At 51.6% G+C, this 27,387-nt stretch overlaps 11 protein-coding genes across 11 annotated transcripts; 6 read left to right on the top strand and 5 right to left on the bottom strand.

The window, feature by feature from the left end:
* Nucleotides 1-508: 508 nt before the first annotated feature.
* On the top strand, nucleotides 509-2,142 carry EDD37DRAFT_655225 (pyridoxal phosphate-dependent transferase; the record flags this gene model as incomplete). The annotated part of the gene is made up of 8 exons (XM_062818748.1): nucleotides 509-607; nucleotides 657-722; nucleotides 782-799; nucleotides 831-923; nucleotides 974-1,166; nucleotides 1,224-1,374; nucleotides 1,434-1,676; nucleotides 1,725-2,142. 8 exons carry the CDS (start codon nucleotides 509-511, stop codon nucleotides 2,140-2,142), a joined length of 1,281 nt encoding a protein of 426 aa, XP_062674783.1.
* Nucleotides 2,143-2,732: 590 nt separating this feature from the next.
* Nucleotides 2,733-5,024, top strand: EDD37DRAFT_615484 (uncharacterized protein). Its single transcript, XM_062815601.1, has 2 exons — nucleotides 2,733-3,193; nucleotides 3,245-5,024. Exons 1-2 carry the CDS (start codon nucleotides 3,008-3,010, stop codon nucleotides 4,667-4,669), a joined length of 1,611 nt encoding a protein of 536 aa, XP_062674782.1. The 5' UTR covers nucleotides 2,733-3,007; the 3' UTR covers nucleotides 4,670-5,024.
* On the top strand, nucleotides 5,025-7,780 carry EDD37DRAFT_615480 (NPL4 family-domain-containing protein). The gene is made up of 5 exons (XM_062815600.1): nucleotides 5,025-5,351; nucleotides 5,398-5,537; nucleotides 5,591-7,040; nucleotides 7,087-7,198; nucleotides 7,297-7,780. Exons 1-5 carry the CDS (start codon nucleotides 5,268-5,270, stop codon nucleotides 7,302-7,304), a joined length of 1,794 nt encoding a protein of 597 aa, XP_062674781.1. The 5' UTR covers nucleotides 5,025-5,267; the 3' UTR covers nucleotides 7,305-7,780.
* A 1,044-nt stretch (nucleotides 7,781-8,824) lies between these two features.
* EDD37DRAFT_25007 (3',5'-cyclic-nucleotide phosphodiesterase) lies at nucleotides 8,825-12,742 on the top strand. The gene is made up of 4 exons (XM_062810670.1): nucleotides 8,825-9,374; nucleotides 9,429-10,319; nucleotides 10,367-10,962; nucleotides 11,017-12,742. Exons 1-4 carry the CDS (start codon nucleotides 9,191-9,193, stop codon nucleotides 12,466-12,468), a joined length of 3,123 nt encoding a protein of 1,040 aa, XP_062674780.1. The 5' UTR covers nucleotides 8,825-9,190; the 3' UTR covers nucleotides 12,469-12,742.
* Nucleotides 12,743-13,015: 273 nt separating this feature from the next.
* EDD37DRAFT_660929 (uncharacterized protein) lies at nucleotides 13,016-14,527 on the bottom strand (the record flags this gene model as incomplete). Its single annotated transcript, XM_062819124.1, has 1 exon — nucleotides 13,016-14,527. The coding sequence occupies exon 1, from the start codon at nucleotides 14,327-14,329 to the stop codon at nucleotides 13,016-13,018; it is 1,314 nt and encodes a 437-aa protein (XP_062674779.1). The 5' UTR covers nucleotides 14,330-14,527.
* EDD37DRAFT_25031 (uncharacterized protein) lies at nucleotides 14,492-15,156 on the top strand. The gene has a single exon (XM_062810672.1). The coding sequence runs from the start codon at nucleotides 14,654-14,656 to the stop codon at nucleotides 15,086-15,088; it is 435 nt and encodes a 144-aa protein (XP_062674778.1). The 5' UTR covers nucleotides 14,492-14,653; the 3' UTR covers nucleotides 15,089-15,156.
* EDD37DRAFT_25032 (NADH oxidase) lies at nucleotides 15,157-16,714 on the bottom strand. Its single transcript, XM_062810674.1, has one exon. It carries the CDS (start codon nucleotides 16,560-16,562, stop codon nucleotides 15,225-15,227), a length of 1,338 nt encoding a protein of 445 aa, XP_062674777.1. The 5' UTR covers nucleotides 16,563-16,714; the 3' UTR covers nucleotides 15,157-15,224.
* Nucleotides 16,715-17,064: 350 nt separating this feature from the next.
* On the bottom strand, nucleotides 17,065-18,778 carry EDD37DRAFT_24897 (sterol carrier protein 2). Its single transcript, XM_062810658.1, has 2 exons — nucleotides 17,542-18,778; nucleotides 17,065-17,486 (listed from the first exon to the last, which is right to left on the bottom strand). Exons 1-2 carry the CDS (start codon nucleotides 18,587-18,589, stop codon nucleotides 17,158-17,160), a joined length of 1,377 nt encoding a protein of 458 aa, XP_062674776.1. The 5' UTR covers nucleotides 18,590-18,778; the 3' UTR covers nucleotides 17,065-17,157.
* Nucleotides 18,779-20,104: 1,326 nt separating this feature from the next.
* On the top strand, nucleotides 20,105-21,465 carry EDD37DRAFT_603803 (MC family mitochondrial carrier protein; the record flags this gene model as incomplete). Its single annotated transcript, XM_062814685.1, has 3 exons — nucleotides 20,105-20,323; nucleotides 20,357-20,534; nucleotides 20,585-21,465. The coding sequence occupies 3 exons, from the start codon at nucleotides 20,105-20,107 to the stop codon at nucleotides 21,463-21,465; spliced, it is 1,278 nt and encodes a 425-aa protein (XP_062674775.1).
* Nucleotides 21,466-21,883: 418 nt separating this feature from the next.
* On the bottom strand, nucleotides 21,884-23,740 carry EDD37DRAFT_660925 (uncharacterized protein). Its single transcript, XM_062819123.1, has 2 exons — nucleotides 23,413-23,740; nucleotides 21,884-23,354 (listed from the first exon to the last, which is right to left on the bottom strand). The coding sequence occupies exons 1-2, from the start codon at nucleotides 23,444-23,446 to the stop codon at nucleotides 22,162-22,164; spliced, it is 1,227 nt and encodes a 408-aa protein (XP_062674774.1). The 5' UTR covers nucleotides 23,447-23,740; the 3' UTR covers nucleotides 21,884-22,161.
* Nucleotides 23,741-23,812: 72 nt separating this feature from the next.
* On the bottom strand, nucleotides 23,813-25,046 carry EDD37DRAFT_615457 (uncharacterized protein). The gene is made up of 4 exons (XM_062815599.1): nucleotides 24,826-25,046; nucleotides 24,738-24,772; nucleotides 24,501-24,627; nucleotides 23,813-24,448 (listed from the first exon to the last, which is right to left on the bottom strand). The coding sequence occupies exons 1-4, from the start codon at nucleotides 24,896-24,898 to the stop codon at nucleotides 24,051-24,053; spliced, it is 633 nt and encodes a 210-aa protein (XP_062674773.1). The 5' UTR covers nucleotides 24,899-25,046; the 3' UTR covers nucleotides 23,813-24,050.
* Nucleotides 25,047-27,387: the final 2,341 nt, after the last annotated feature.

The raw sequence follows: 27,387 nt of genomic DNA, 5'->3' as shown, positions 1-27,387 counted from the left end.
TGGACAACGTCTTGTCAAGCAGGTGCTGTTGAGCGAGAAGTCATGCAAGAAACGCCAATCACCACGACAAGCGGCAGCTGTGTCGATATGACTAGAGTTTATGCTCAAGGAGCAACGACACTTACTATGGATGGATCAAGGGGCCACAGGTAGGTTCATAGCTTGTTGTGCGTCTGCACTTGATATCTGTCGGGTCCCCGGGCCATAGGCTTTTCGGCACAAGTTCTTAGCTATATCACACGTCCATCCTCCATATCACATCTGCAGTGATTACACACGAATTCTGGCCAGGCTTTCGTGCGATGTTGCTAAGCACGTCTCCCAGCGAATGTCATCGCCCAGTGCGGATTTTCCCGCTATCGGTGTTTCGTTGTCGACACTGCAGCCTTCGAACCTCCATTATCTGGTTATCTTACCTTGGAAGATACTCAGCATCTACTATCACTGTGACGCTCTGTCCCAGCACCAATTCTTGTTAAAAGGTTGCCACAAACTTGGGCATAACAGAATGCCATCAGCAACTCCGTCCTATGCGGTGTCAGGTAAGACGCAAGCAGTCCTAAGTGACTACCAAGAACATGTTGCTGGCGGATTTGCACCTCTTCCGGTCTGATACGTGTCAATTCGCTGTCGTCAAATATGCTCATCACCAACAGGTCGCCATCGTCCGGGCCGAGAATGCTACTGTTTGGGACGTTGATGAGAAGGAGTACTTAGACTTTGTACTTAATATTTGGGGTCCGATCTGCGAGACTTCAGAAGACAGCTGACACGCCTATAGCTGAGCATGTACTCCGTGGTGAACATGGGACATGGCCATCCACGTATAGTCAGCGGCTGTAGCGGCCATGAAAGACGCTGCATGCGTTAACATTGCGTTTCACAGCCCCTTGTATGGAAAATTAGCAAAGCGACTTGGTGAGGTATCAGCCCCCCTGCCTTTTCAGACTCCTGGCTGAAGTACCCTTTTCAGGTCTTTGGTTACGACAAGTTCGTGGGGATGACCAGCGGAGCAGAGGCTGTGGACGCCGCAGTGAAGATTGCGAGGAAATGGGCCTTTTTCGTCAAAGGCATTCGAGATGGCAGTGCCCACATCCTAACAGCGGCAGCATGTTATCATGGCGTCACCTTGTCGACCGTCTCTTTGGCCAGCAAGAAAGCAGACCGTAGGTGCCTCGAGCCCATAGGTGTTGTCGAATACTGTGTTGACAACATACTCCAAGACTTCAGCAACTACCTTCCAAATGTCGGATCAACTGCGCCAAGTGGAACAGCGGTACGATTTGGAGTGATTGATGATCTACGGAAAGCTTTCACCGAAGATGGTCCTAAGATCGCGGCGTTCATGATTGAGCCAATACAAGGCTCAGCAGGGTGAGCTTTCCTCGAGCGTGAAGATTCGATGCGTACCCACCATTGCTGATGTGCCCCAGCATCATCGTCCCGCCGGTGGGCTACATCAGCGAAGTCGCGGCCTTGTGCAAACAGTACAACGTCCTGTTCATCGCAGATGAGATTCAGACTGGCTTTGGCAGGACAGGAACCAACCTGAGTCACCAACGAGACGGCTCGAAAGCCGACCTGGTGGTCCTCGGAAAGGCACTGTCTGGCGGTCTTTACCCCATGTCAGGCGTCATGGGTCCTGCTCACGTTATGGACCTCATAAGCCCTTTCGAGTGAGTCTTCGTGCTTTTGGTTGGGTATGTACTCAACATTTCTTGCAGAATCGGCACGACAATGGCCAACAATCCTCCGGGTTGTGCAGCAGCGCTTGCCGCGCTTGATGTGCTTGTGGACGAGAAACTGGCTGAACGCGCTGAACACTTGGGACGACTTTTGTTGGAAAGACTCCGATCTCTAAATCTTCCCTATGTGGTCGAGTTCTCAGGCAGTGGCTTATTCTTGGCCATTGTGATCGAACCAAGACCACCCAAGGTTACCGGACGAAGAATCGCAGCATTGCTGGCGCAAAGAGGTGTTCTCGCCAGTGCTAATATGGGTGGCTCCCGCGTCAGAATTTGTCCACCATTGACCATCAGCGAAGAAGACCTTCTAAGAGGAGTAGACATCATGGCGGCGGTATTTGCCGAAGTCGAAGACGTGGATTACATTCCAGGTGAAGTCATACAGGGACTCATGTAAAGAAACCGTGGTTGCCTCAACACAAGCCACAGCAGAAGCATGAGAGATAAGTTCTTGAACGTTGGCAGGAAATCGAAAACCACAGAATACAGTACATGGGGTGAAATGTCTGGCGGGATCTTTGAGACAAGGCTGAGGAGCTCGCAAGTGTGGCGGTGTCTGGTGATGGGCGTTTGCGTACCAGGATGGGCCGTCCAGGGGTTAGGATTGGATGGATGAACGAAAGCGATGGGCACCGGCAGGGACCAGGTTGGTAGAATTGGTGGGGAGGCATGATAGACGACGTTAGCTGGAGATGCGCCTAGATTCATGGCAATCTTTTCCGTTTACCTCTTATTCTGCTCCAGTCGTCCATCCATTTCATCAAGATACGGTTCACTTTGGGAGACTTTGTATGCCTTCGACGACGTGACAGAACCGCGTACTGGGACGCCTAGACACTGCTTACAGTCAGGGAATCCCTGGTGTAGTGATTGTTGGTATTGTGGCTAGTAGTGCTTGAAGCTTCAACGGGGTCGTGCGTGCTGCAGCTAACAATCTCGTGCCGTCCTCAAACTTTCCAGATGACGTCTTGAGGGCTTGAGACCTGGACCAACTGCGCACCTGCAGCTTTCCACCTCCTCGTCACCACTATTGCTTTGCTCCTCCTTTCTTCGTCGTCGACTAATTCTTTTTTCGAAAAGACACACATCTTGCTACAAGGTTTTATCATCCTGTTCTTTGGCCAAGCGCCAAAGTTTTTGACCTCGCCGCACCTCCGAAGTCGATTCCTCCAAGCTGTTGCCCTTGCAAGCCCTGGTTCAGACCTCAAGGCTTCTTACGCCTTTTCCGACACATTTGCTAAGCACCGGGCAACTTGCCCACCATGGTGTCACTATGGGGAAGCAACAAAAACGACGATGAGCAGCAGCATGAAGAGGATGGCCACGATCAAAGAGCAACAACTTCACAGGACCAGCCAAGCAGGCCGTCCGAGGATACCAACGAAAGAACGAGATTGTTGCCTCGTCATGAGAATGGGGTTGGGTATCTGAGCCCAGATGACCCTGCTGTAAGTCTTTCACTAGATAGTGTTGTTTGCAGCTGCTGATGTCTTCTCCAGGTATCACCCTACAACCTATGGAGCGTTCGAGCTCTGCGATTCTTCGAGGTCTTCTTTCTCATGATCACCTGCCTATGGTGGGTATTGCTCTTTATCTCTATCTTCGTCAGCCCGCCGTCGATGCATTCAAGAGGGTCTGGCTTCTTCGATGTCGCCTATACCACTCTCACCATTGGCAACATCGTGACGGCTCTCCTGTTCTTCGCATCTCCATCCACTGCTATGAGCATTCTCCAGATGGCTATCTCCGTGCTTCTGCTCATTGACATGATCATCATTCTGGCCGTGCCACGCATCAGAGTCGAAGAGGGTTGGATTGGTGTCGCCTCAGTTGTTTGGGCTGCTTTGATAGGTGGTTATAATGTCGTCACAAACAGAACGGTGAAATGGGGCAAAGCCGAGGAGGAAGAACGCCTTACCGGCCGCCAAGAGACCCGTCGCACCCTCCGCGAATGGTGCGCAGTCCTTACGGCGACAGTCCTCATGGTCATCTTCGTCGCCATTACCGTTCTTCTCACCGCCGTCCTGGTCTTGCGGTCAAGAGACGCGACTTTGTCCGCTCCCGGAAAGCGCTATCTCGTCGACGGTGACAAGTACGCGGTGCATTTGGCCTGCGTCGGAAACCAGACTTTCAATGCCGATGGCAAGCCCAATCCCACGGTCCTGCTTGAAGGAGGGTACATGCCAGTCGAATACTCCTTTGAAGACTGGATGTATGATGCATACACCAATGGCACAGTCGATCGCTACTGCTATTGGGATCGACCTGGCTTGGGCTGGTCCGACAATGCGCCGTCTCCCCACTCAGCTGGCATGTCCGCCGATGCTATCTCGGAGGCATTAGCTATTGCAGGCGAGGATGGTCCTTGGATCCTTGTGTCTGCCGGCATAGGCAGCATTTACAGCCGGGTCTTCTCTGCAAGACACCCACGTGATATCAAGGGCATGATGTTCATCGATGGACTGCATGAGGACCTTCTCTACAAGATTGCTGGTGCCGGTAGAGGCTTCGTGCTCTGGGGTCGCGGAATCATTTCTCCCCTTGGTCTTGACCGACTGGCTGGAGCTTTGTTCAAGGGTCGTACAAAGGAAGATCGAGTGTACGGCAGGTCAGCTTATCAAGGCGGCAAGTTCCTCAAGAACAAACTACAGGAGAACCTTGTTGCCGATTCATTCACCAAGAACGAGGTGGTTAGCGCCCGAAACATTCAAGATCCCAACGTACCCCTGGTTGTCGTTACGTCGGGAGTCCATTTGAAGAAAGACAAAGACTGGGAACGAAAACAGGAGGACTTGACCAAGGTGACGGAAAATTTGTTGGCATGGGATATTGTGAAGGGGGCCCCTTCGGAGGAAGTATGGCGGTCGCCAGAAGGAGCGAAGCTCTTGGAGAAGAGACTGGGTGAATTGTACAAGGGGTCATGATGGTGAGATCGGTCCTGATTCACAGAGCATGATGCCGATGATGCCTATTCAAATAATCTTCTAAGCAAAGCAGGCGTTTTCTGGAGTGGGAGCATGGATATACGTACTAGCAGAACAAGCATGAACCCGTACTCGTTGCAGCACCATAATATAACAAACTCGTTGTCCACTGCACCAGATCTGAAAGCAAATTGGGCACTCGTGCTACTGGTGCTGCAAGGCTACAGTACCTATAGGAACCGAAAGGCTCTTAACGTTTATAGGGTTATTAGCGAAGGGATGACGCAACATTGGGAGCCTGTCAAGTAGCGGCGAACGGCCTGCGACATTGACGCGGAGAGCCTCATCACTCTCAGGTACCGCCTTGAGAAAAACATCATCAACATTCGCCTGTTTGCTACTTTTGTCTTGCCAGTTTCGCCATCTGCTTCTTTGCACTTCTCTTGTCATATAATCCAGACACACTGCCCTTGTCCCCAAAAAGCTAAACTCACTGTATCATCACCTTCATTTCGACTTGCCATATCTCGCCCGCACCGCCTCATCTTGTACCATCGCACATCTCCACTCAGTGTCTCTACCTCTTTCCTATTCCACGATGCTACTACGGTTCGAATCAAAATGGGGACAATTCCGGTTGAATGTCGACCCAAAAGAACACTTTTCCTCCCTGACCAGCCAGGTAAGAGCACACTCTAAGTGGTGAACGAAGACTGACCCTGCTGGAGATTCTTGCCCATCTACCTCCGGATACCGATGCCTCCACGATTGTACTCAGTAACAAGCCTGTCAGCTCGACGCCGGCTCCGGATAGGGAACGGCGTCTGGCCGACCTGCCAGGCGTGGAATTGCGACAGGTTGGGCTTTCGTATGTATCTACTGAAGAAGAGTTGGGAACGGTCAACTGACCAAATCTTCCAGACACGGAGACAAGCTGTACATCGGATACCAGAACGTTGAGAAAATGTCAAACGGACACACAGCCGACGATAAGGCGTCTGCGCCTCGAAAGCTGAATGGAACAATCGCGCTACCAGAACCTACCGATTCCATCGCCGCGCCGACGATCACATCACCCACACTCGTACGAAATCCTTGGGAGGTGGTAAAACAGTCAGCCATCGATGATCGATTAGACAAGTTAGATGGGAAGATATCGCGGCCTAGAGATCAAAAGATGTGCCGGCATGGTCCAAAGGGCATGTGCGACAATTGTCAACCGCTGGAACCCTACGATCAGAAGTATCTGGACGAACGAAAGATCAAGCACCTTTCATTCCACAGCTACCTGCGTAAAATCAATGCAGCCACGAACAAGCCGGAATTGAAAAGCTCGTACATGCCACCTTTATCAGAGCCATACTACAGGGTGAAAAAAGACTGTCCTTCTGGCCATCCTCCGTGGCCGGGAGGGATTTGCTCCAAATGTCAACCCAGTGCCATCACACTGCAGCCACAAGCATTCCGAATGGTCGATCATGTCGAGTTTGCTTCCGCCGACATGGTGGACAAGTTGATTGACTTCTGGCGCAAATCCGGTGCTCAAAGATTAGGCTTTCTCTATGGTCGTTATGAGGAATACACTGAAGTACCCTTGGGCGTCAAGGCTGTCGTTGAAGCGATATACGAGCCACCACAAATGTGCGAAGTGGACGGTCTCACCTTACTCGAATGGCCTAACGAGAAAGAGGTCGACGAGGTCGCCAGGCTGTGTGGTCTCGAGCGCGTCGGGGTCATTTTCACGGATTTAATGCCTCCCGAGGATGGAGAAGGGCAGGCTGTCTGCAAACGACACATCGATTCGTATTTCCTGGCCTCGCTCGAAATTGCATTTGCCGCACGCCTTCAAGCACAGTATTCGAAGCCTTCGAAGTGGAGCGAGACTGGCAGATTTGGCTCAAGCTTTGTGACATGTGTGGTGACGGGTGACGAGGAACAGTCGATCACAATCAATGCCTACCAAGCCTCGAATGCCGCTGTGGAAATGGTGCGCGCCGACATTGTGGAACCTTCTGCCGACCCCAGTGTGATGCTCGTGCAGTCTGAAGACGACGAAGGAGTTGACGGCAAGACTCGATATATCCCCGAGGTCTTCTATCGACGTATCAACGAATACGGTGCAAATGTGCAGGAGAATGCCAAACCCAGCTTCCCAGTGGAGTATCTGTTAGTGTCTCTGACGGCAGGAATGCCCATTCATCCCACTCCTCTTTTCAAGAACAATAGATTCCCTGTCGAGAACAGGGATGCGGTCGCAGAAGGGCAAGACCCTAGAGACGTTGCCAAACAGCTCCGGTCATCTCAATCAGCGGAAGCCATCTCAGACTTTCATCTGCTATGCTTCCTGCACGGCATGGAAGTGTTCAGCAAGGTAAGTCAGGGTATCATGGATTATTATTGGCTAACATCGCACACAGGACGAGGAACGACTTTTGTGCAGTGTCGCGACCAAGCGTGATCAGGTAGATACCGTTCATCTAACCGAGTCTTCCGGATGGGGAACCCTAATGGCGATTCTCGAAACATATGGTGAGCGGCCCTTGAAACGTCCATGGTCTTTGGAATCGGAGGATGAATCTGGTGACGCTGGCAGCCCGTCTGAAAACCTGGCTAAGCGATTCAAACAGGCGGCTAGCCTCGAGCGCTAGGTATGAGTCCAGCAAATCACGACCGACAATTTCACAACACGGGTCTTTTTTCCATATGCTTTGCATAGCGACTGGGTGTGCGCATTTTCAGCATTACAGCATTGTAGCATGTGCCGTATAGCGAGCGTGGGACAGGGAGTAGTATGGGGAAGATGAGATGCACTGGGTGGTCGATGCCGGAGCAACGGGACGAACATTTGACCCATATGATGCCGATAATGGAAGTCTGAAAGTATGGACAACCTTCGAAGAGTCAAAGCCACAAAGAGGTCTTGACACAAAGGATCGACATGGTCGAAGGGGTATTGATCGACAGAGTCGAGGTCCCTAGAGGTGGTGATCATTGATGAAGCCCTGGCCATCAGTGACAGCGCTCCACCCTTTGCAAAAACAAAGCGTAATTTGTACAATATGCCAGAGAGATAACGATTTGATGACCTGCCTCAATTCAGCTGCGCCTCCCATCTATCCTAATGGAAGTGGAGAGTGTTACGCATCTGATTTATTTATCCGTCATAACAAACAGGTTGGGCAGGGTCGTCGTGTGTTTGCTTGAAAGGGGACAGAAACGAGTCGTCTACGGGTAGGGAGATCCGCGGAGAGAGACCTTTAGATCAGCGTCCGCCGCCTGGCGAAAGGCTTCTAGAAGGCTGCCGGAAGGGTTCATGATTCCGGGCAAGCCTAAGCCCGTGACACAGTCTGGGGGCGAGCAGTGTTGGGGGCCTAAAGGTCGCACTCTAGGGCCACAGCCTACAGATAGTCTGCCACGTCTGACAGTCGCATTATCGTCTCGTCCTCAAAACACCATGATCATACAACAAAGCTATCAACACAATTTCTCTGATACAGTCGATGACCTCTTGAGATGATGAGAACTGTTCATTCTATCGGACACGGTATGAATTTACCACCAGCAGAACAAACCACTAATCTGGATATACACTGGTATCTTTGTCAGTCTGTCAAATTCCCGCGAGAGATGAACAACTCGTCATTACTGGGTAAGCCCGAGCCCTGTCCCTCTTGGCTACTCGATCAATTGGGCTGGGCGCTGCCTCCGCATTTCAATGGCGCCTCTGGTCGGGCTTCCATTTTTCCTTTCATCTTCCATCCCAGATCCACTACTACTGCATCCCGCTAGTTGGACACAAGGCCATTCCATCCGAACTCGCATCCTCTTTGTTCCCTCATCCATCCTCAGCTTTACCCATACAATTCCCTGCCTGGGCCTTAACTAATACCCTGCTCGTTCTCGTACTTGGTGTTGTATGACCAAGACCCTCAATCTCGACCTCTCCGCTGTTTTCACACCACAACTGCGCCGAGCTGTGCGTCTAGCCCTCGACTCAGTCTACTGTTTTCGCGCCCGCATTTCCATCACCTTGCTCGACCTCGACTGTCAATCTGTTGTGCTTCGTCAGACCTGCAGCTCCAATCTGCGACCACCCGACGACTCGGAGACCTGACACCTGCAAGCTGCCTTGTTGTCCTCCATCTCCATCCATCATCGTCGGAACTGTACAATTTGACTCGCCTGGCTGAGGTCTTCAATCAATTGTCCCATTGACAACCTCATTGCGCTACAACAAGCCTTACAACTTATTACCTCCAGGCTCAGCTCCCATACCGATCTGTCGCCCCTTCCGAGTATCGAACCGGACCGCCTGCTGACGCGCAATGCTCTTTCCTTAACCGAATTCCGACCTCAGACTTTCTTTCCTGTACTGGCTTCGATCATCGCGAGTGAGCTGTTGAAAGCAGTATAAAAGACTATACAATTCTCCCTGACGGACCCATTGATCGCAGTATGGGCCCGTAGAATCTCAAGAGCAAGGGTCCGTTCTCTCTTCGCAGATCAACATTTCGCAGCGCTATGGATCCTGCGGCCTGTCGCGTCATATACATCGATGAGCGGTTCAACACAGAACGGTGGATTTCTCGGGACGGACTGGGATCTCCCAATACACCGCAGAGAACGGGCTCCGAGGTCGAGTTCTCTGAGTTGCCTTTGGATCTGCAATGCAATGTCAATGCTTTTCTAACTGTCTTCAACCAAGGTGAGTTGCGAATACCCTGCGTACTGGTGTCAGAACTGACGAGAGATCTTTCAGTGTACGTTTGTAGCTTTGGCAGGTCATTTTCCTCGAAGTTGTCCGAATTGCACGACCAAGCGAAGGTCGATTGTACGCCCATTCTTGCCTGTTTCGATGTTGGTGCCGAATCAAAGCACGAGTTGTTGAGAGCCAAGTCAAAGTTCTTCCCTGCCGCAGAGTCTCCCTTGCCGTCGCCGAATTTACTGAGGAGAGAGATCACCTTTTCGTCCGAGTCAGACGAGTCATACGGCCTGCAACTTCTGTCGAGGATAGCATCGGATCTACAAGTCGAAGAAGGAGTCAAACTTATTATACCAGTAGCCGTTGTCCAGCCTCAAAGGAAAGAATCCGCCAGTCAGGCTCCCGAAAATGACCACCCAAGCGAAATTTCCAGGGCTCCCTACGGTCCTGAAGAGAGACCCGTCGAGATCAAAGACACGTCAGACATAATCGATGCGCAAATGATGCTGCAATGTCTAGACGCCGGTGCGCTCGACGTCGTCAAGAGCCCTTTAGACAAAGCAGGTATCATGGGGCTAACAGTACATGCCTATCGCATCTACAAGAACGCGAAGAAGGAACAATCAGGATTCATGGGCATGACCCGTAGTAGGAGTCGCAAGCAGTCTTGGGTCGGCGTGGAAGAAGAGAAGCCTTATGCTTACCTTAGAGAGGCCATGGTGAAGAAGCTACTCAAAGGAATCTGCGACCCGCAAAACCTGATTGAAGACTACCAACACCGCGACCTTTATGTTCGAGAAGCGCGAAAGCCTGTCATAGCGCAAGCTGTCGGAAGTTGGGGATTTGATGGGCACGACTTTACCGAAGATGAACTGGTCTATGCCGGTTATTTTATGTTGAATCACGCCCTTGAAAGTGAAGCCGTTGAAAGGTGGCGTATGAGCAAAGGTAGGTGTCTCCATGCGATCAGAGAGTCTTCTAACATTTGTTCACAGCCGAATTACTCCATTTCATGCAGGGTTGTCGCATCGCCTACAACTCCTTCGTCCTCTATCACAACTTCAGGCATGCGGTCGATGTCGTCCAATCCGTCTTCTATTCCCTTGTTCAAATTGGAGTACTTCCGCCATATCCTGCCGGCGGGGATCCATCCCCATCTGCAAACGCGAAGTCGCCCCTTGCGCGTCTACTAGGGCCGTTTGAAGCGCTGACTTTACTCATTTCTGCCATTGGACACGATGTCGGTCATCCTGGAGTTAACAACATGTTTCTGGTGAAGTTGAATGCGCCTCTTGCGCAACTTTACAACGACCAGTCTGTCCTAGAATCGTTCCACTGCGCCGCCTATTCTCAAATCCTCCGCCGCCACTGGCCTGCTGCATTCCTTGATAAGGACGTCCGGAAGCTCATGATCAGTACGATTTTAGCCACCGATATGGGTATACATTCCGACTATATGCAACAGCTTGGCAATCTGCAAGAAAAAATCCATGAGACAAAAGACACCGACGCATGGAATCCGAAAGATATTGAATGGGCGCGCACGCTAGTCTGCGGGCTGCTCATCAAGTGTGCTGACATCAGCAATGTGGTAAGTTCGCCCGTGCACGAAATCCGCTCGTGGTCGCTTTACTGACAAGCACAGGCACGACCCTGGCCAGTGGCTGAGAAATGGACAGACTTGCTTCAGAAAGAGTTTGCTCATCAAGGAGACATGGAGCAAGCCGTTGGGATGGAAACAGCTCTGTTTGGAGGCCCTCCTGAGTTGGGCAATATGTTGAAGCTGGCTAATGGTCAGATTGGCTTCATGACCATTTTTGCACATCCGCTGTTTGCAAATGTGGCAGATGTTATCCCAGCTATGCGGTTTGCGGCGGACGAAATCCTCACCAACAAAGGCGTATGGTTCACACGAGCAGAGCACGAAAAGAAAATGCAGTTGCTTAAGAAGGGAGATGTGATGCGTGAAGGAGGCGCTGTTAGTCCTAGGACCCGAAGCCCCCCTCACCGGAGAGGAACTGTGGACAGTACGAATAGCAAACACAGCGTTTTGCCATCCTCGCCCTTGCGAGGTCGAGTCGACGGCCCGGAGAGTATACCGAAGGGCCTTGGTGTGACACAGCAGGCGGGAAGCGAGTATGCCGCGTCACAAAACAATGTTCGCACGTCGTCTCTGGCGCTCGCTGCAGGCATTGCGGTCTCTTCGAACGACCCGACGATGCTGGACCGAAGAAGATCGGCTCTGGTTAATGGCGAACAAGATGCTTTCAATGAGTCGCGCAACGGTGGAAAAGAGCATGCCTCGGCTACCAGCACGCCAAAACTGTCCGTTACTGGGATGGAGTTATCATCGGAATCAATGCAAGCGCTGAGCGATACACGACGAGACAATGCCGTGTCCATGCGTGCCGGAAGCGAGTCCATCCCGGCAGAGGTTTGGGAAGCCGAAAGACACGAAATATCCCATACCACGGACGCATCGAATTTCACCTTTGCAACGTCAATTCCAGAAGAGCCAGTTCGGACTTATGATCCTGAACGAGGCTATTCTGCTGCGCATGTCAGTGCCAGAGCCAGTGCACCGGCAAGTGACCAGGGCTTCAAACATCTCGGAAAAGATAATGCTGATAGTTCCAGTCCGGCCAGATTGACGCAGAGCGAGAACGCGAGCACTACTTTAAGAGGAGGAGATGAAAGTGTTATCAGTCCCGCTCAGAGCACCGAAGGGACAGGCTCACCGAGTGAAGTCAACGAGGGCACGTCGCGCAATCATGACAGCTTTCAAGCTATGCGCAGTCGTGTGACGAGTGCCCCAGTGCAGTCGCAAAGTCCTGGCTTGAGACCCAGCTTCAGCATGGGCAGCAACAGTGCCACCAGCCGGGAAAGCAGCAAACTGGATATTCACGCTACGATATTGAGTAATGGTAATGGCAATGGGGAAGAGAGCAACGGCAATCATCGTCAAGTTCAATCCAAAACAATGGGCCGCAAAAGGAGCAAGTTAAAGCTTGGACTTGCCTTTTGGAAGAGGAGCCGAAGCGACAAAAATATTGCAGAAGAAAGGCGTCCGGATAGTCAGGGCAGTGAAGGAGGGTGAAATATTGATGTGGGAGGCCATTGTGAATATTTCGGAACTTGTCAGCGTTATGGGCATCATGTTTGAGCTGGAAATCATGTTTTGGGAGGCCTCTTGTCGGGACACTCTTTCAGTTTCCAATACGGAGAACCAAACCGTGGACGGAACATCACGGAGCGTTTCATGACTCCACTCTACCAACGGTGGTTTTGTGCTGTGCGGGATTAATGCTGACGATTTACATGTGTGAGAAGAGGGGAATGCGATCAGGCTGCAGAGATGGCCGTACTGAGAGGAGTCAGAGGACTGAATGCATGACGGGCTTGGGAGATGATGTTTGATGACATTGTACGTTTATGAACAGTCGAAAGTGCATGAACAGGCGATGGGACACAGCGCATTGCAAGAGGGAGCACGCCGCGGACGAAGCTCTGTTCAGACTGATTCGAGTTCGAGTGCGAGTGCGTGTGCGAGTGATATCGTATGTATAGCTGTTGAACTTGAATGGCATCAAAATACTTTGTACAATCTGTATTGAACTCAGCATAGCCAATCTACTTGGCTGCATTTAACCAAGTGCATTGCGGAATTGCTTCAGTAGGGCACTATCGGGCCTTTTCCAAGCGTCGTTCCCTTTTGCTGCAGTGGCAGTCTTGCCGCTTGCGCTACCATTCGCGCTCGCGCTGACACGAATTTGGCTTCGCTTCTTACTAGCACCAAGTCTCCCAGGTGTGTTATCGAGGTCATCGCTGTCCTGATCTGAGTGGCCAACGGGCGAAACTTTACCGGCATCCCATTCCCGTTGCTCGCCTTTTTTCGCCCATTTGACGTTTTTGAGGTCGCCTTCGTTGTCCCTGTCCGCGAATGCGCCGCTTCGTGACGTCTTCGCAGATGTCGTCGTCGTTTCCCAGCGTTTGATCTCGTCTTCTTTGAAGCCTGCTTCGCGCATTCGGTCGGCTTGTTTGGTGCGCCAGGCGCGGCGGTCGCGGAGAGCTTCGAGTGCGTTGTCCCAATCTGCTTCTTCGTCGGAGGGGGGGTCTTCTGGGTCGACGTCGCGGGAGGGGTCGTAGGTGGAGGAGAATCGGGTGTCGATGTTACTATGGGTGGTATGGTGGAAACCGCGGCCCTTCTTGCGTAGGTTGGGGTCAGTGGGTTTGGGACCGATTATGGAGGAGAGGGGGTCGGATGATGTTAAGGATGCTGAAGGACTTCGACTTCGACTTCGACTTCGACTTCGACGTCGATCACTGTGTTCATTATGTGGTTTGTTTTCTGGGGAGTGTCTGCTTTTGGATTCGCTGCCGCGGGATCTGGACGTCGATCGGCGTGCGCTCTTGTGATTGTGGCTTCGACTAGGATGTCGGTCTTCGGCTGCGGAGTCGCTATCATCGCGCCTCTTCTCATCTTTGTGTCGGTGTTCTCGACTAGGACGGCTCTGGTGTTCGGGACTTCGACTTCGTCTTGAGGTTCTGTGTCTCTCGGATCTCTCGTGCCGAGTCCTCCTGTGTTCCTCACCGTCGGTACTCAGACGTCGTCTTTTTCTATCACTGCCTCTTTCACGCTCATGGCGGCGCTCGTTGTCTCTGTGGTGACGGCCATGATCTCGTCGAGACTCGTGTGAGCCCTCGGCTTTTCTGATGTTGCGCAGACGGCTCTTCGCTTCGAGTTCTTCCTTTTGCTTGAGAGCCGCATTGTGGCTGTCGGCGTCGCGGACGAGTGCTTTCAGAAAACGAGTGTTTGGCTTCGGGGCTGCTCCGGCTGGCCTCTTTGGTACCAATGCGGACATGCCCATGGTGGCATACTTGAGTGAACTTTTGCGTGCGTCTGCGGCCAGTAATTTGGCGACATACTCGTCATCGTCGAAGTCTCGTATGGCTGACATCTTATGGCGCGACAAGAATCTTGTGGGTATTAGTTTGGAGTAATGGAATACATATCGTCGAATGAACCTACCTTGAGGGAGGGAACAGAATTTGAGTGCATAGAGTGAAGGACTTCCATAGTACTTACTTTCCTGCGAAGTCGGCGCACCTTCCTCACGTAGATTTCATGGCTCGACTCTCCTGTAGGAGCTTATGGTACGACCGACTGTCTTCACATGTTGCAAAGAGGGGACCCCCTCAAAGCGATTCAATGGATTCCTCATCAGTGTGAATAAGGTCCATCATCGACCGGTTCAGTAGAGTCTGTTCACTCGGCCATCGACATGTTCTCCCGGTTAACACGATTCATCCGGGTCGATGCCATCCCCAACACTGGCTCCGTAGCCCGCGATCTTTTGGCATCAGAAAGGACATTTCTGGCCTGGGCTCGCACTGGCCTAGGCTTCATCGCTTTGGGAGTTGCTCTCGAGAAAGTGGAAGCATTTGCAGCCTTGTCGCCTACGCTTCTTCATCTCTCAGACTCCCGGACCAAGATTGCGGCAGGTGTACTTGTCGGCAGTGGGAGCCTTTGTGTCGGACACGGCACGGTCAGGTATTTCAGTACCCTTCGATTGATACAACGAGGCAAATTTCGTCCGAACACTGGCGGAGTCACTCTGATGGCCATCACTTGTATCGGCATCGCAGTCAGTGGTAGTATCCTGGTTCTGGAGAACGAAGCGCAACAGAATCGGCTTAAAGAGGAACAGAAGACATGAGCTTCAAGAGTGAGTAATGCATGAATCACTTTCTTCCAGGCGTCAAAGTCATGTCTTATATCTATTTCTTGCTTGTTCTAATCGGCGCCAGACAGCTCTATAGAAACAATCATTCTTCCATTTTGTCAACCAACCTCTAAGCGGCAGGAGCGCCATACGGTTGCGCGGCGACGCTTTCAATGTCGACATAGCCGTAGTTGCTGGCATCTCCAGAAGCCATCTTCTCACCCCATTTTCCCATGTCCTTGTTGAAGGCCTCAACGTTCTCCTTCACGGACATATCAATAGGCTCCTGGTCCTTGCCGATTTGCCGAATCTGAGTACCAGCAATGACGTTGGTAAGGCCAAAGTTGTCTCGGTCGACCTCTTGCTCAATCGCGCCAACAACCTTGCCGTCCAAGAGGTCTTTGCATAAATGTGGCTCTTGGCAAACAGGCCTAGCAAGGCCGACCCCGTCGACAGTATCAAGAGCCTTCACCATACCGTCAAGCGTCAAGAATCCTCCAGTCACATATGTCTTGGTCTTCTTGAGGCCTGGCGTGATCTTCTCCGCAAACTCCAAGAAGAAGGACTCTCGCTTGCGCGTGCTCTCACGCTTGTGAGCAAAAGCAAGAGATTGATACGTTCCGCCGCTCAATTCAACAAAGTCGAATTCAGCCTCTTCCAACATTGAGCATACTTCCTTCGCTTCCTCGGCCGTGAAGCCACCTTGCTGGAACTCCACCGAATTGATCTTAATGCCGACAATGAACGATTTGGGTACTTTTTGACGGATCGATTGGGCGATGTCGAGGATGATGCGGGCGCGATTCTGGATGGATCCACCATACTGGTCGGTTCTCTTGTTCGTTGTTTGGGACAAGAATTGAGCAAGGAGATAGCCGTGGGCACCATGCAGCTCGATCCCATCGTATCCAGCCTTATAGAGGAACTCGGCTGCGTGGGTGAAGCGGTTGATGATGTCCTTGATCTCATCTTGGGAAGCAGCGTGAGGCTTGGCGAAGGTCATTCCCATGATCTCTCCTTCGAGTTGAACATCGCTGGCCGAGATCGGGTCCGGGTTCACCCTTTGTTCGACTTGTCGTCCTGGGTGACTGACCTGTCCGGTGATCAAACTACCGTGAAGCTTGGATTGCTTGGCCAGCTCCTTGAAAGCTTCGAACCTCTCACCCTCGAATGGAGCGTCCAATGGGATGATTGGATTCCCTGGCGCTTCCAACTGGTGATAGTCGACCATGATGTTGCCAGTCAATATGTGGCCTAGGCCTCCCTCACCCCATCGTTTGTAGACGTTTATCAGGTTCTTTGAAGGGACGCCTCTTTTCTCCTTGTGCTCCGCGTCCCAACTTGAGAGACGTTCCGTCATGGCGCCCTTGAGAAATCTGTTCGGGGCGGTCTTGCCACTGAATTCGAACTTCAGGGGCTGCGCCAAAGGCGATGCATCCTTGGTCTCGGAGTCGAGTCGTTTAACCATGTTTGCGTCGAAAGAATGATTTACAGGGGTTTCTATACTGGTTGTTCCAACAAGTCTATTGTGTATACTAACAAGCGGCTCAAGTGAAAAATACAAGATGTTATTATACTATATTCTATCTCTCCATAGCCGGATGGAGGATAAATCCCGACTTTTCGACGAAGGGTTTACAAATCAACGTCATGATTCCCTCAGGACTACCATCGTACGAATGCGGAGCACTGAAAATTCGTCCTAATCCCCCACGTCATACTATGTGTTTGGCTTATGCATTGTGCAGAAACCTATGGTGGTAGGGTCCTCACCAGTACTGGTACCTGTCGAGCACTATCTACCGGCAGTTATGAGTGTATCCACCGGATCTTGCTATGACAATTGTCAACTGTACTCGTACTGCTCACATTGGTAAGCACTGAAGATGGTGGGCCGGCTGCCGCGGGACTTTGATTGAGAATTCCTTCGGGCCGATCAGGGTCTTGACAAACTGGTAGCCTCTGTATGCATTTGAAGGTGGAAGCTTAAGTCTGTATCATTTTGTGCAGATTTACATTCATTTACATATCATATCTCCGCCGAATAAGGTAGGCAGTGTCACCTAAAACCTGGCCTGGACCTTATTTTGAACGTCTTGGACCGCCCAGTCCGAGTATGACTCCTTGCTAAGCACTTGCTTGGCTTGCGCGAGTGTGAAGCCCTTGGCCTGGGTGGCCGGGTTGTATCCCAACTTGTTGATCTTGCCGACCTCCTGGTCCGAGACGGGGGCGGCAGCCTTGCCATCTGCACGCTTGTACACGGTGACGACGACGGCACCGCCGAGACCCAGGTTATGTTGCAAGCAGTACTTTGTGTCTTTGACAAGACGGTTGTTGGCCCATCCACGGAGGTGCCATGTCAATTCGGCGCATTGCGCAAGGCCGGTTGCACCTATTAGATCTTGTTAGCTGGACATCTTTGACCGGTGAGTGGGAGAGAGGCTTACCGAGAGGATGACCCTTGGAGATCAGGCCACCTGAAGGATTGATGACATATTTTCCACCGTAGGTGATATCGTGGTTTTGAACCAGTTCGTGGGCCTTGCCTTTGGGAGACAGGCCGAGCGCATCAATCACGCACATCTCATTGGCGCTGAAGCAGTCGTGCAATTCAACGACTTGGACATCATTGGGCGTGATGCCTGCTTCCTTCATGGCTTGTTCACCGGCATACTTGGACATTTCGAATCCGATAAGGTCCATTGAAGATTTGCTAAAGAGTTCTGTCGAGTCGGTGGCCATCTGTTGACCGGCAATCAGAACGGCCTGAGCTTTGAGGTGAGGTCGCTTGTCGAGGAATTCTTGTGAGACGACCACGACAGCAGCGGCGCCGTCGGAAGTGGGACAGCATTGTAACTTGGTCAAAGGTTCAAAGATCATGGTCGACTTCATGATCTGTTCGAGCGTGTATTCATCGGTGAATTGTGAGTATGGATTTCTCTTGCTGTGCTCGTGGTTGACCCGGGCAATCTCGGCAAAGTCTTCTGCTTTTGCGCCATATTTCTCCATGTATTCACGACCTGCATTGCCGAATAGCTGGGCGGCACCCGGGGCATTTGTGATTCCTCTTGTTTCTTTCATCAGCGAGTTGGTGGTACTCATAGGGTTTTCGCGATCATTGAAGTAGGCTTGTAGACTACCGGGCGACATCTTCTCGAAGCCAACGACAAGGACGCAATCCGCGGCGCCATATGCAATGGCCTGTCTGGCCATGTTCAAGCCCGTACTGCCGGTTGAACAGTTGTTGTTGACATTGTATATGGGGATTTTGGTCATGCCAAATTGGTAGAAGACGCGCTGACCACAAGTAGAGTCGCCGTAGCAATAGCAAGCAACTCCTTGATCGACCTCATCGTAGTTGATCTGGGCATCGAGCATGGCTTTGACACCAGCCTCGAAACCAAGTTCATGGTAGTCAACCTTGCCGCGGGGTTTGATGAACTTGGTCATGCCTACGCCGAGGACGTAGGCTGGGGCGGCGGCTTTGCGAGGCATCGTGGCGATTTAGGGTAGTCAAAAAGGTCTCGTTGGGTGTGATGGCAGACGTCGGATGTGAAGGCTTCACAGTGAGTATGATCGAGGGGAGGAAGAAGCGATGAAGAATCAAGGGACTGTTACCGTGGGATTCTCGGTCAATATCAAATTGTACCCTGTGGACTTGTAAGGGCCTTCTCCGGACCGAGGTTGACACTCAACCGGGTATCTTTATCCCCCAATAAGCCACCGTGCCTAGCCCTCAGATTATTTTGCGGGGAGTAAACACCTTGCACGACCTCGGTTCACAGCTTGGGTTTCTGATGCTCAGTACAGCTTTCTTTAACGGTCGACCATTGAGTCCTTTCATGCAGAACTTTTTTGGTGCGATTGTTCACCCTCAAACTTGCCGTCTCCCATTCCCTCCAGACCTTTCACCAGTAAGCAGCCTGGTTTCCTGCATGACATAACACTGTGCATAGCGCCAACACAAGGAGACATTCAGCATGCGAATCATGAGGCCTGCTGAGATGTGGGATGGACCGGCATTGAACAGACGAAAGGTAAGCCTCTTGGAAACCCTAGAAAGAGCCAATGAACAAGGGAGGAACCCTAAAAGCCCCTGCCATGAGAATTGAGGGGCAGAAGGTAAAGAGCATTGTTTGTGCCCTCTTCTCAATCGTTGAATAACCACGTCGACGTCACAGTCCCTCATTTCAGTGCGTGGAGGGACCTCTAGGCCCAGAGTCGGGAGCCCTAGCAAGCCTATTTTCCCACCCCACTCACTGGGCTTTGTCCAACTGGCATCCCTAAACGATGCCAGATCCAGTACCCAAAAACATCTTGGACCATTCATGGCTTTGCACATGCAGTGCAGCCCACCAACGAGACCTCGTACCCTCCCATTGTAGATGCTGATGGGAGGCCGTCCTAAGTCTACTTAGCACCTCATCAACTTGTTCAGTTTCCTTACTCTTGTTCTCTTCCAAAGAAACCCGTCATCGTCCCTGAATATTGGGTTCTGAGCTCTTCCGATCATAGTCGTCACCAGTCTCCGAGTCTTCTTCGTTGGCAGCTTCGAAGCTCGACCGTTTCCGCTGTCCCACCACTACAACTCCTGGCTAGATTCCAATGCGAGCTCTTTAACATCTTGAGAAGACCTGGGAGACGTCTGGAAAGAGAGCATTGCTGCAGGAATAGGTCGTCGAGAAAGAATCCACCTCGCATCGTCCACAGCACACCATCTACCTCCGCAACGCTTCGGTGCCGTATCAAGGAAGTGGTCTTGTGCTTCACTGTCGTCCTGCGGAACTTGGAATACATAAAGAACCTGAACATAACAAGGGAATGGAGTGTGGAACGCGGAAGGGTCTTCTCGTTTGAATGAATGAGAGATCTTCTTGCGTTCCATCGGGTTCCGCAGCCCATTGTGCGTGTCGACCACAATATACTGCCGCATCGACGACATCATACGCACCGACTTAGTGTCTGGCTGGTCTGTCTCTTTGAAGTCTTCGTCGCCGAGAGCGATGAATAATGTCTGCAAAACAAACCACAAAGCAGTCATCTCTTGATCATGAACCAACCTCTACCTCCATACTTCCATCCAAATCATCACAACCACCCATAGCCATGTCTTCCAAACCGAGAGTGGACACCGGATGGGCATCCAAAGACACTCAGATCTACTATGCAAAGAAATACAGACAGATCCTCGCTTCCGGTCCCGCGTGTGCTTTGGCTGTTATGGCAGGAGTAAGTAAACTCAAAGAATACATTCCTTGACAGGAAACGTTGACCAGACCCAGGCTCCCCTTGAGAACGTCAAAGTTCGAATGCAATCGTAAGGCTGAGCCAGTTGAAGATGAGTTTCTCATAGCTAACAGTCGAAGGCGTCATTTCGAAAATGCTCTTGCAGCGACCAAATACACCTACCGTACCGAAGGACTTCGTGGTTTCTGGGCCGGTAAGATGCAAATTGCACGACAGGAAGAGAACGTGTCTAACAGCTTCCAGGTACACTGAGTCCACTCTTTTCAATCACTTTCTCTCGTGCGCTCGGTTTCTCTGTCTATCGAAAGGCAAAATACACATTCGACGGCTGGATCGAAGCAACTACTGGAACGTCACCACTCCAACATGTCAACAAGCCAGGCACATACCCAACAATCTACACTATCGCTTGCTTCTCTGGAGCTGGAATGGTATCCGGTGGTGTGACAGCCGTTGCTCTGACTCCAGTCGAACTCGTCAAGAATGCAACTCAAACATCTGTTCTGATGGCCAGCCAAGGCAACTCTCCAACCGTCAAAGCTCCGGGCGTTAAGAACGTCGGCAGGGTCAGCTCGTGGACATCTATGAAGAGAATCGTGGAACGACGTGGAGTCCTAGGTCTTTGGACGGGCTTTCGCCTTCATTTTGCTCGCGACGTGATCGGCACTGGCATCTATTTCGGCATCTACGAAACCACCAAGCAGACCCTGAACTCATACTACGGCTCTGAAAAGGCAAACTCTCCTGGCGCGGTGGCTGTCGCTGGTCTTCTCTGCGGTATCGGCTCTTGGGTCGTGACCTATCCTCTCGACACCATGAAGACACGGGCGCAAAACAACCTCGTCGGCGCTGGCAGCGTGCCATCCACAACCTCCAAGGCCTCTGCGTCGCTGTCGTCTGCCCTCGACACCGCTGCAAAGACGGCGGCGCGCTCCTCCAAGTGGAAAGGCGTGGAAATGATCATCCTGCGGTCTTCGATCCAGAATATGATCCAGATGTCCATCTTTGAGCAGGCGAAGGTCGTCATCGACGACCTCACCTTCTCCGACGGTAGCCGCACCTTGCCGGAGGTGGAGCGGCACTTTGGCCGGGACTCCAGAGTCCATAAAAATGACAAGTTGTGAGCGGCGCCTTCCTGGGGAGTATCGACGTGCTGTTTTTCTGTTTGATTAGTTAGCGAACCCGAAATACAATCAGTTCATCAGTTCACGTTGCTCATGGCGTGCTCGTTGTTCACATCGTCCTTGCCAATGCTCCAAGATCACCGCCTGTTTTTCTTCTCGCTTGCACGTCCCCTTTGTTGCTGGCGTTCTTCCTTGTGCCATCGACCCGCACGACCTTCAATAGTGTCGGCTGCCGCTTCGTGTCTACTTTGCATATTACATCTTGTTGACGACAGCGTACGCCTGGTGATCACAATGACAGACAGCATGCTTTGTGATGGCGTGCTTCTCATTGCTAACGTCAGCATCCAACGCCTGCAGGGTGTAGGTGCTCTTTATCACTACCGCCTCCTGAGCGGGATGGCACGGGCATGCTTCTCAAGGACACTATTCTTTTCATTATGATTTAGAAGTCAGATGTACGCCATGTACAAGCGGTGTCCATTCCGTGTTGGATTTCCAGGGGGGTATCATATGCATCACAATTGCCTTATCCAGTTCTTGTCAAGTCACACTCCATGAGCGCCCTATACCAGCATTACTGATCCACAAAACCGATTGGGAAGTCCTTTTTGCAATCATCAGAGGCTCCAGCCGCCATGCATAGAGCAATTTCCTGCAACATCAACGCCATGCTCATGATCATCTAACGCTCATTCAATCGGCCTTCTCATGGTCCAGTGCCTCCGAAACATCTCCAAGCGCGGTTGTGTATTGCGTGCCTACTCCTGGTCCGTCGAGCAAGGGACTGGTAGGGGCAGTGACCATACCACCTTCTCGCTCCTTGTCCTTATCCTTTTCTCTTTGACCGATGCTCCCACTGATACTGTCATTTCGACCATGCCCTGCACCGAGCAATCCACTGCGCACACTCGCCGCGTCGCCGTACTTGCTGCCAATGTAGCTGTTGCGCTCGCTGGCCAATGCTGGCGCTGTGATGCCTGATGCGGATATCAAGCTGGCTCGTTCGGCGTTGATGTTTGATCGCTGATACGCGGCGCCGCTGGCATCTCGAAGTGAGGCGTTGTCTGCACCTGAGTGAATGACTGTTCCTGAAAGAACGGATAGAGGAAGGGATTCGCGGCTACCACCGAACATTGACCCGGGCGCGAGTGCCTTCATGGACGCATTTGTGTCCACCGAGTTGCGTCGGCGCCTCTTGGAGGAAGAGGCCAATGTGAGGATTGAGGCATCATCCGAGAGGACGTTGTTGGCAGTCGCAGAGTGGTAGGTCGTCGGATGTCCATGAGGCGCCAAGTGTGCTGGGACCGCGGTGGCCGGTTGAATGCCAATGTGTGAGGTGGGATTGCTTGCCGATGTGCTATGTGTGGGAACTTGAGCTGTTGGGTGATTGTGTGCCGGCGCAATCGATTGGACAGTCGTAAGCGTGGTGGTCATTGACCGTACGGATGGCGCAGGAGACGAGAATGTGCTGTCCCTGCCGCCATCAGTTTTCGGGGCTGTAGCACTTGTCCCAGCACCTGAAGGGGCCGCGTCTGATATTGCTGTCTCTGCCTGCGTAGCTAGCGTAGGGGCTCTTGACTTGTTGAATGTCTGGCTGTCGTGAGATATGGACATCGAGTGTTTGCTCTGTGAGAGCGAGCTGTGCCTGGATCTTTGGGACGATAATGGCGTGGAGAACGATAGCCCTCCGTTATTCTGAGGTTCTGCCCTCGATGATAGAGGATATGGATTATTCTTCAGCATGTTTCCTTTCTTGGACTTGCCAGTCATGGGCAGTGTAGTCCGTCGAGGCCCGCCACTAGGTTCGTTGGAATCGACATGTAGGGTCTTGAGGTTTGCTAGTCGGCGCATCCAGGTCGTAAAGGGTCGGCGTCGGCCATGTCTGTCTTTAAATCTATGTTAGAGGGCACTGTTGCGCTGAGGTGGGTGCGAGCTGCTGCTTACCCTGGGGCCTAGGCGGAGCTTCAATCGAAGTCATTTTCGACAACACCGCTTGACTGCAAGATCTTGACAATCGTAAAGGCTTGTCTCGTCGTGCGCAGGTAGAAGTGATGTTACCGGGAGGTTGGGAACCCAGGCTGAGCGATGTCGCAGAAACCCGGGGTGACGCACAGATGATCGAAGTCAACGGATCCGCTCAGACCATCGGTTATGCTAAGCGACTTGCAACGGGCTATCACTCGCAACTCTTAGTCCGTGATAAGGCTCTGATCATGAGCGTCGATAGCAATAAGGGGAAAGAGGATGTGCAGAACAACTAGTAAGGAGCAGCTGCGTTAAGGGTAGTGTTGAGTTGGACTAACGCAGGTTCGCCCCGGGTTTAGTCCGGAGATACTGCTATTCCTCCTAAACCTTCCACGTGGCTAGCCCTAGCCTAACATGGTCTTGCTATGCCCCTTAAATTTGCACACTACGCCCCGTATGGGGCCGGGAAGGGCGAGATCAAAGACCCTGAAGTACAGTAGTATTACCCTGACCTGCGACTACGAGGTACACACAGTACTGTTCTTATCACACACCGGCGGGAGCTTCGATTTCGACTTTACAGTGTTCTGTATCTCGAACATTTGATCTTCTTTCTCTCACATAAAGTCGTCCTCGTAAAAGGTCGCGTCTCTGTCCTGATTGCTCACCATGTTCTCTTCCCTCATGATATCGTCATAAGCATGGTCCTTCTGCCATCGCAACTCTTCGTGTCGTTGTCGCTCTTCCCGGTCCTTCGCTTTCTGCTGTTCTCGCTGGATCCTCTCAGCCTTGCGCCTCTCTCTCTGCTCTGCTTCTCTTTCGGCCAGCAAATCCGGAAACTTTTCGACTCGAGTTTTGTTCAGTCGGTTGACAATGATATTCTGACGAGCCGGAACAAGAATTTTCTTCACCATTTTCTGGTCGTGGAAAGAAACTTGACCGGTTGCCATTGAGCCATCTTTCTTCAAATTCGACCACGGTGTGTAGATGATTGTGACGTCGTCCTTTTTGTTGCCTGAGAGCTTTCGTCAGGAACGAGGGATATCCAAGCTTTCTTCGCGCCTTACCTTCAATCGAGTTGGCTTTGGTCAATTGAGCACAGTCTTCTAGCAAGGCTCGATCAATCGACTTCCAGGACTCGCCCGCTTTGAGACGGAGGTACAAGTGTGCGCTGGACAGGTTGTCCACGTGAAACTGACGCTGGTCAGTCATGCACTTCACCTGGCCTGTTGTATTACCCTGATTCCAGTCAGCCATACGGTTTCCCCAGCCTGCCTAGGTAGTCAGAAGAGTCCTTACCAAACGTCCTCATCCCAGCCAAACTTGATCAAATCTTCATCTGCTCCATTGTCAGAGACTTGAACGAGCAAGGACACCCATGGTCACACGAACTTTCGACTTTATCCTTGCCCACATATAGGAAGGCGGGAGGGTCCACCACCGTGGATTTGAAGTAGTAGACCATTTGAAAAACAAAGTCTGCTCACCGCGCTACGGCGCTCATATGGCTGTATCTCCTGTATCAAAAAGGTAGACTCGACCAATAGGCAGACGTGTGCTGCAGCACGAGTCGACCTTTTGGAGTTGCTTGGTTTCAGTGTGCAGAAGTCGTTAAAAGGTGCGAAGGGAAAACAACTGACTCCAAGGCGTTTACTTCACCGTATTATATCTGGCCGACTCTTGGCGTTTCTACGGTGAAGTATAAGTGGGCATTGTCAGTGCGGAACATGCTACCTCGGTAATAAGACCAAGAGCACTTTTCTATTTTGTGGTGGACAGGTTATGAGGATGTCGGGCATAGGCTATGGCCACGAGCGAGTCCCCCGGCTGGCTATTCGCATCATGCTCCTTCGATGACAATGGCCTCAATTGTCCTCCCTCGGCACCCTGTGAGACCGACCACTGGGGAGACTTGGGCGAGAATCCCCGAGAAAGGTAGGGGCTTGTGCAAGGACAAGAGAGTAAGATATACACATACATATCTGTGTCTCAACGTCTAAGACACCATCAAGCCCAGCATAAGCAGCTAGTATGTGGCCTTGCGGCGGACGTAGGCTCGCTATCAAACATTGGGTATCATGAAAGATCATAATGTCCGTGAGCGATTCAAGTGCAGCAATCAAGTTCTGAAGCCGGTCCCTGTGTGGTTCACAGATCACCGATGGTCAGCCATCCCTCGAGAAGCCGTACCTCTGTTAGACTTCAGACATGACGCGCGAACACATATATCTTAAGCAGGCTGACGGAAAAAGCAACCTGCCACTTGATCAATGCATCGACATGCGCCAACCCCCTAAGCCAACATTCTCATGCAAAAGTACACTCGTCACCACGCGCAGAATGTATGGTGGCAGCGCGCAGATCTGTTGGTGCGGATCCCAGCTCCACGTCACCACCGTGATCGTGATTAACTCAGGTCCGGAGGAAATCCCGGATCCCATTTGGCGCTTGAGGGTTTGACCTGCAGCTGACACTCGAGATCCTGATAATGTTGAGGTATATCTCTTTGAAGGACAGCAGGGTTTGATCGCGAACCTAAATACATCAGACTTAATTGGGTGCTCGCAATGCTGCATCCAGGTATGCCACGTTGCCACCAGGTAGAAGTTTCCAGCGTTTGAGTTTATGCTAATGCAGCCACGCAGTATTGTATACCATTTGTGGGGAGAGCTGGTCAGTGTAGTAGACGTCAATTCTGTCCTTGTCGTTGAGCTTCATATCGCAAGAGTTGCCTTTCGGCTGTATCAAGACGAAGTGTAAGTGCAAGCATGGCGAGCATCAACATGGTGAGCAAAAAGAAGGGATTGGAAAGGTGGTGCCAGACCTTAACTATCGATGAAAAGGGCACGTCTCAAGGTCCGACCCAAGTGGTGATCGACAGATCCGAGATCAAGCGTGTTTGTGGGACAATTTTTGGGGACGGTCTTTCAATCATATATTATCCCGGCTCTTCCAATATCGCTATGCAAGCATCAAGGACTGTTAAAGAAATCCCTGACGGCTGATGCAAAAGAACAATTTGCGATGAGAGGATCTGCAAGGGGGCGGTTGACCCATCTTCAAACGCGGATTGTCATATCGCATGATCATTGCCTGGACATTGCCAAGGCGGAAATAGAGACGGTGACAAACTGTACCTCAGTGATTTGATGGTAACTGTCTGCACGCGATCGCCAGAGGCATGGAACCACGATGTGAGAAACCGGTCATGATTGCAGGTGGACCGAAACAGAGTCGAAAACAACCGAAGGGAGGGGAAACAATGAACAGTACTTCCGTCCACCCAAATGATGCCTGCTTTTACTGGAAAGGGTGCAATCGAGGTGGAAATGTTGAAGCTAGCTGGAACTCCGAACTTTGGCACGAATAGGCTTCGTTGTTGGCCTACTGCGAGAACAAAAAAGCATAATTGTTGTCCGGTGGTACTTCTTGAGTTAAGGTTCAGACGACTTCGGCCACCGGATGAGGCGATTAGGAAGGAAGTGGATGATCGCATCGTTAGGTGTAGAATCTAAGAATGCAGTTGTTAAAGATGTCGCTTCTTATTTTTGAAGGGAAGAATAAGCCCGCCGGTAGAATGGGTAAGGTTGACGCGATTGAAGGAACAGGAAAGACAACCCGCGCCGGACCAATGACTGATTCAAGCGACGAATACAGCAGCAGCCCCATGTGGTAGAGAAGCCCACGGATATTGAAAAGCAGGACCGCGTGGTCACAGCCCAATGGAGCCTTTTCGATGTCTGCCGGCATTACGCGCAAGCCGCTCAAGAGCAGAAAGTCTACTCGATTATAGTGTTACACGGCTCTCCAATTCAGAACAAATTGATTCTGTCCGGAAGCATATGTGGAAGACCCAGCCATTTGCGATACGGCAACTGGGGTGCTGGGAGGCAGCCAAGCCAGCCCACCTGTCAATCAACGGCTGATGTGCAAGACTTGCCAGTATGCTCATTC

This window comes from Exophiala viscosa, assembly GCF_022695815.1.
Source record: "Exophiala viscosa unplaced genomic scaffold EDD37scaffold_1, whole genome shotgun sequence".
Taxonomy (NCBI): Eukaryota; Fungi; Ascomycota; class Eurotiomycetes; order Chaetothyriales; family Herpotrichiellaceae; genus Exophiala; species Exophiala viscosa.
The sequence above is the reverse complement of the archived record's forward strand: the minus strand, read 5'-3'. Positions and strand labels throughout refer to the sequence as shown.

Bases quoted from the DNA above. Each gene is read 5' to 3' on its own strand.
- EDD37DRAFT_24897 (XM_062810658.1), bottom strand. From the start codon at position 18,589: ATGCCTCGCAAAGCCGCCGCCCCAGCCTACGTCCTCGGCGTAGGCATG. The intron at 17,487-17,541 runs GTAAGCCTCTCT...AAGATCTAATAG, and splicing joins CTCCAAGGGTCATCCTCTCG to GTGCAACCGGCCTTGCGCAA.
- EDD37DRAFT_615484 (XM_062815601.1), top strand. From the start codon at position 3,008: ATGGTGTCACTATGGGGAAGCAACAAAAACGACGATGAGCAGCAGCAT. The intron at 3,194-3,244 runs GTAAGTCTTTCA...TGTCTTCTCCAG, and splicing joins TGAGCCCAGATGACCCTGCT to GTATCACCCTACAACCTATG.
- EDD37DRAFT_25031 (XM_062810672.1), top strand. From the start codon at position 14,654: ATGTTCTCCCGGTTAACACGATTCATCCGGGTCGATGCCATCCCCAAC.
- EDD37DRAFT_660925 (XM_062819123.1), bottom strand. From the start codon at position 23,446: ATGACTTCGATTGAAGCTCCGCCTAGGCCCCAGG. The intron at 23,355-23,412 runs GTAAGCAGCAGC...ATAGATTTAAAG, and splicing joins AGCTCCGCCTAGGCCCCAGG to ACAGACATGGCCGACGCCGA.
- EDD37DRAFT_25007 (XM_062810670.1), top strand. From the start codon at position 9,191: ATGGATCCTGCGGCCTGTCGCGTCATATACATCGATGAGCGGTTCAAC. The intron at 9,375-9,428 runs GTGAGTTGCGAA...GAGATCTTTCAG, and splicing joins TCTAACTGTCTTCAACCAAG to TGTACGTTTGTAGCTTTGGC. The intron at 10,320-10,366 runs GTAGGTGTCTCC...ATTTGTTCACAG, and splicing joins AAGGTGGCGTATGAGCAAAG to CCGAATTACTCCATTTCATG.
- EDD37DRAFT_615457 (XM_062815599.1), bottom strand. From the start codon at position 24,898: ATGGTCTACTACTTCAAATCCACGGTGGTGGACCCTCCCGCCTTCCTA. The intron at 24,773-24,825 runs GTTCGTGTGACC...ACAATGGAGCAG, and splicing joins GGGCAAGGATAAAGTCGAAA to ATGAAGATTTGATCAAGTTT. The intron at 24,449-24,500 runs GTAAGGCGCGAA...GAAAGCTCTCAG, and splicing joins CAAAGCCAACTCGATTGAAG to GCAACAAAAAGGACGACGTC.
- EDD37DRAFT_25032 (XM_062810674.1), bottom strand. From the start codon at position 16,562: ATGGTTAAACGACTCGACTCCGAGACCAAGGATGCATCGCCTTTGGCG.
- EDD37DRAFT_615480 (XM_062815600.1), top strand. From the start codon at position 5,268: ATGCTACTACGGTTCGAATCAAAATGGGGACAATTCCGGTTGAATGTC. The intron at 5,352-5,397 runs GTAAGAGCACAC...ACCCTGCTGGAG, and splicing joins TTTCCTCCCTGACCAGCCAG to ATTCTTGCCCATCTACCTCC. The intron at 7,041-7,086 runs GTAAGTCAGGGT...CATCGCACACAG, and splicing joins GCATGGAAGTGTTCAGCAAG to GACGAGGAACGACTTTTGTG.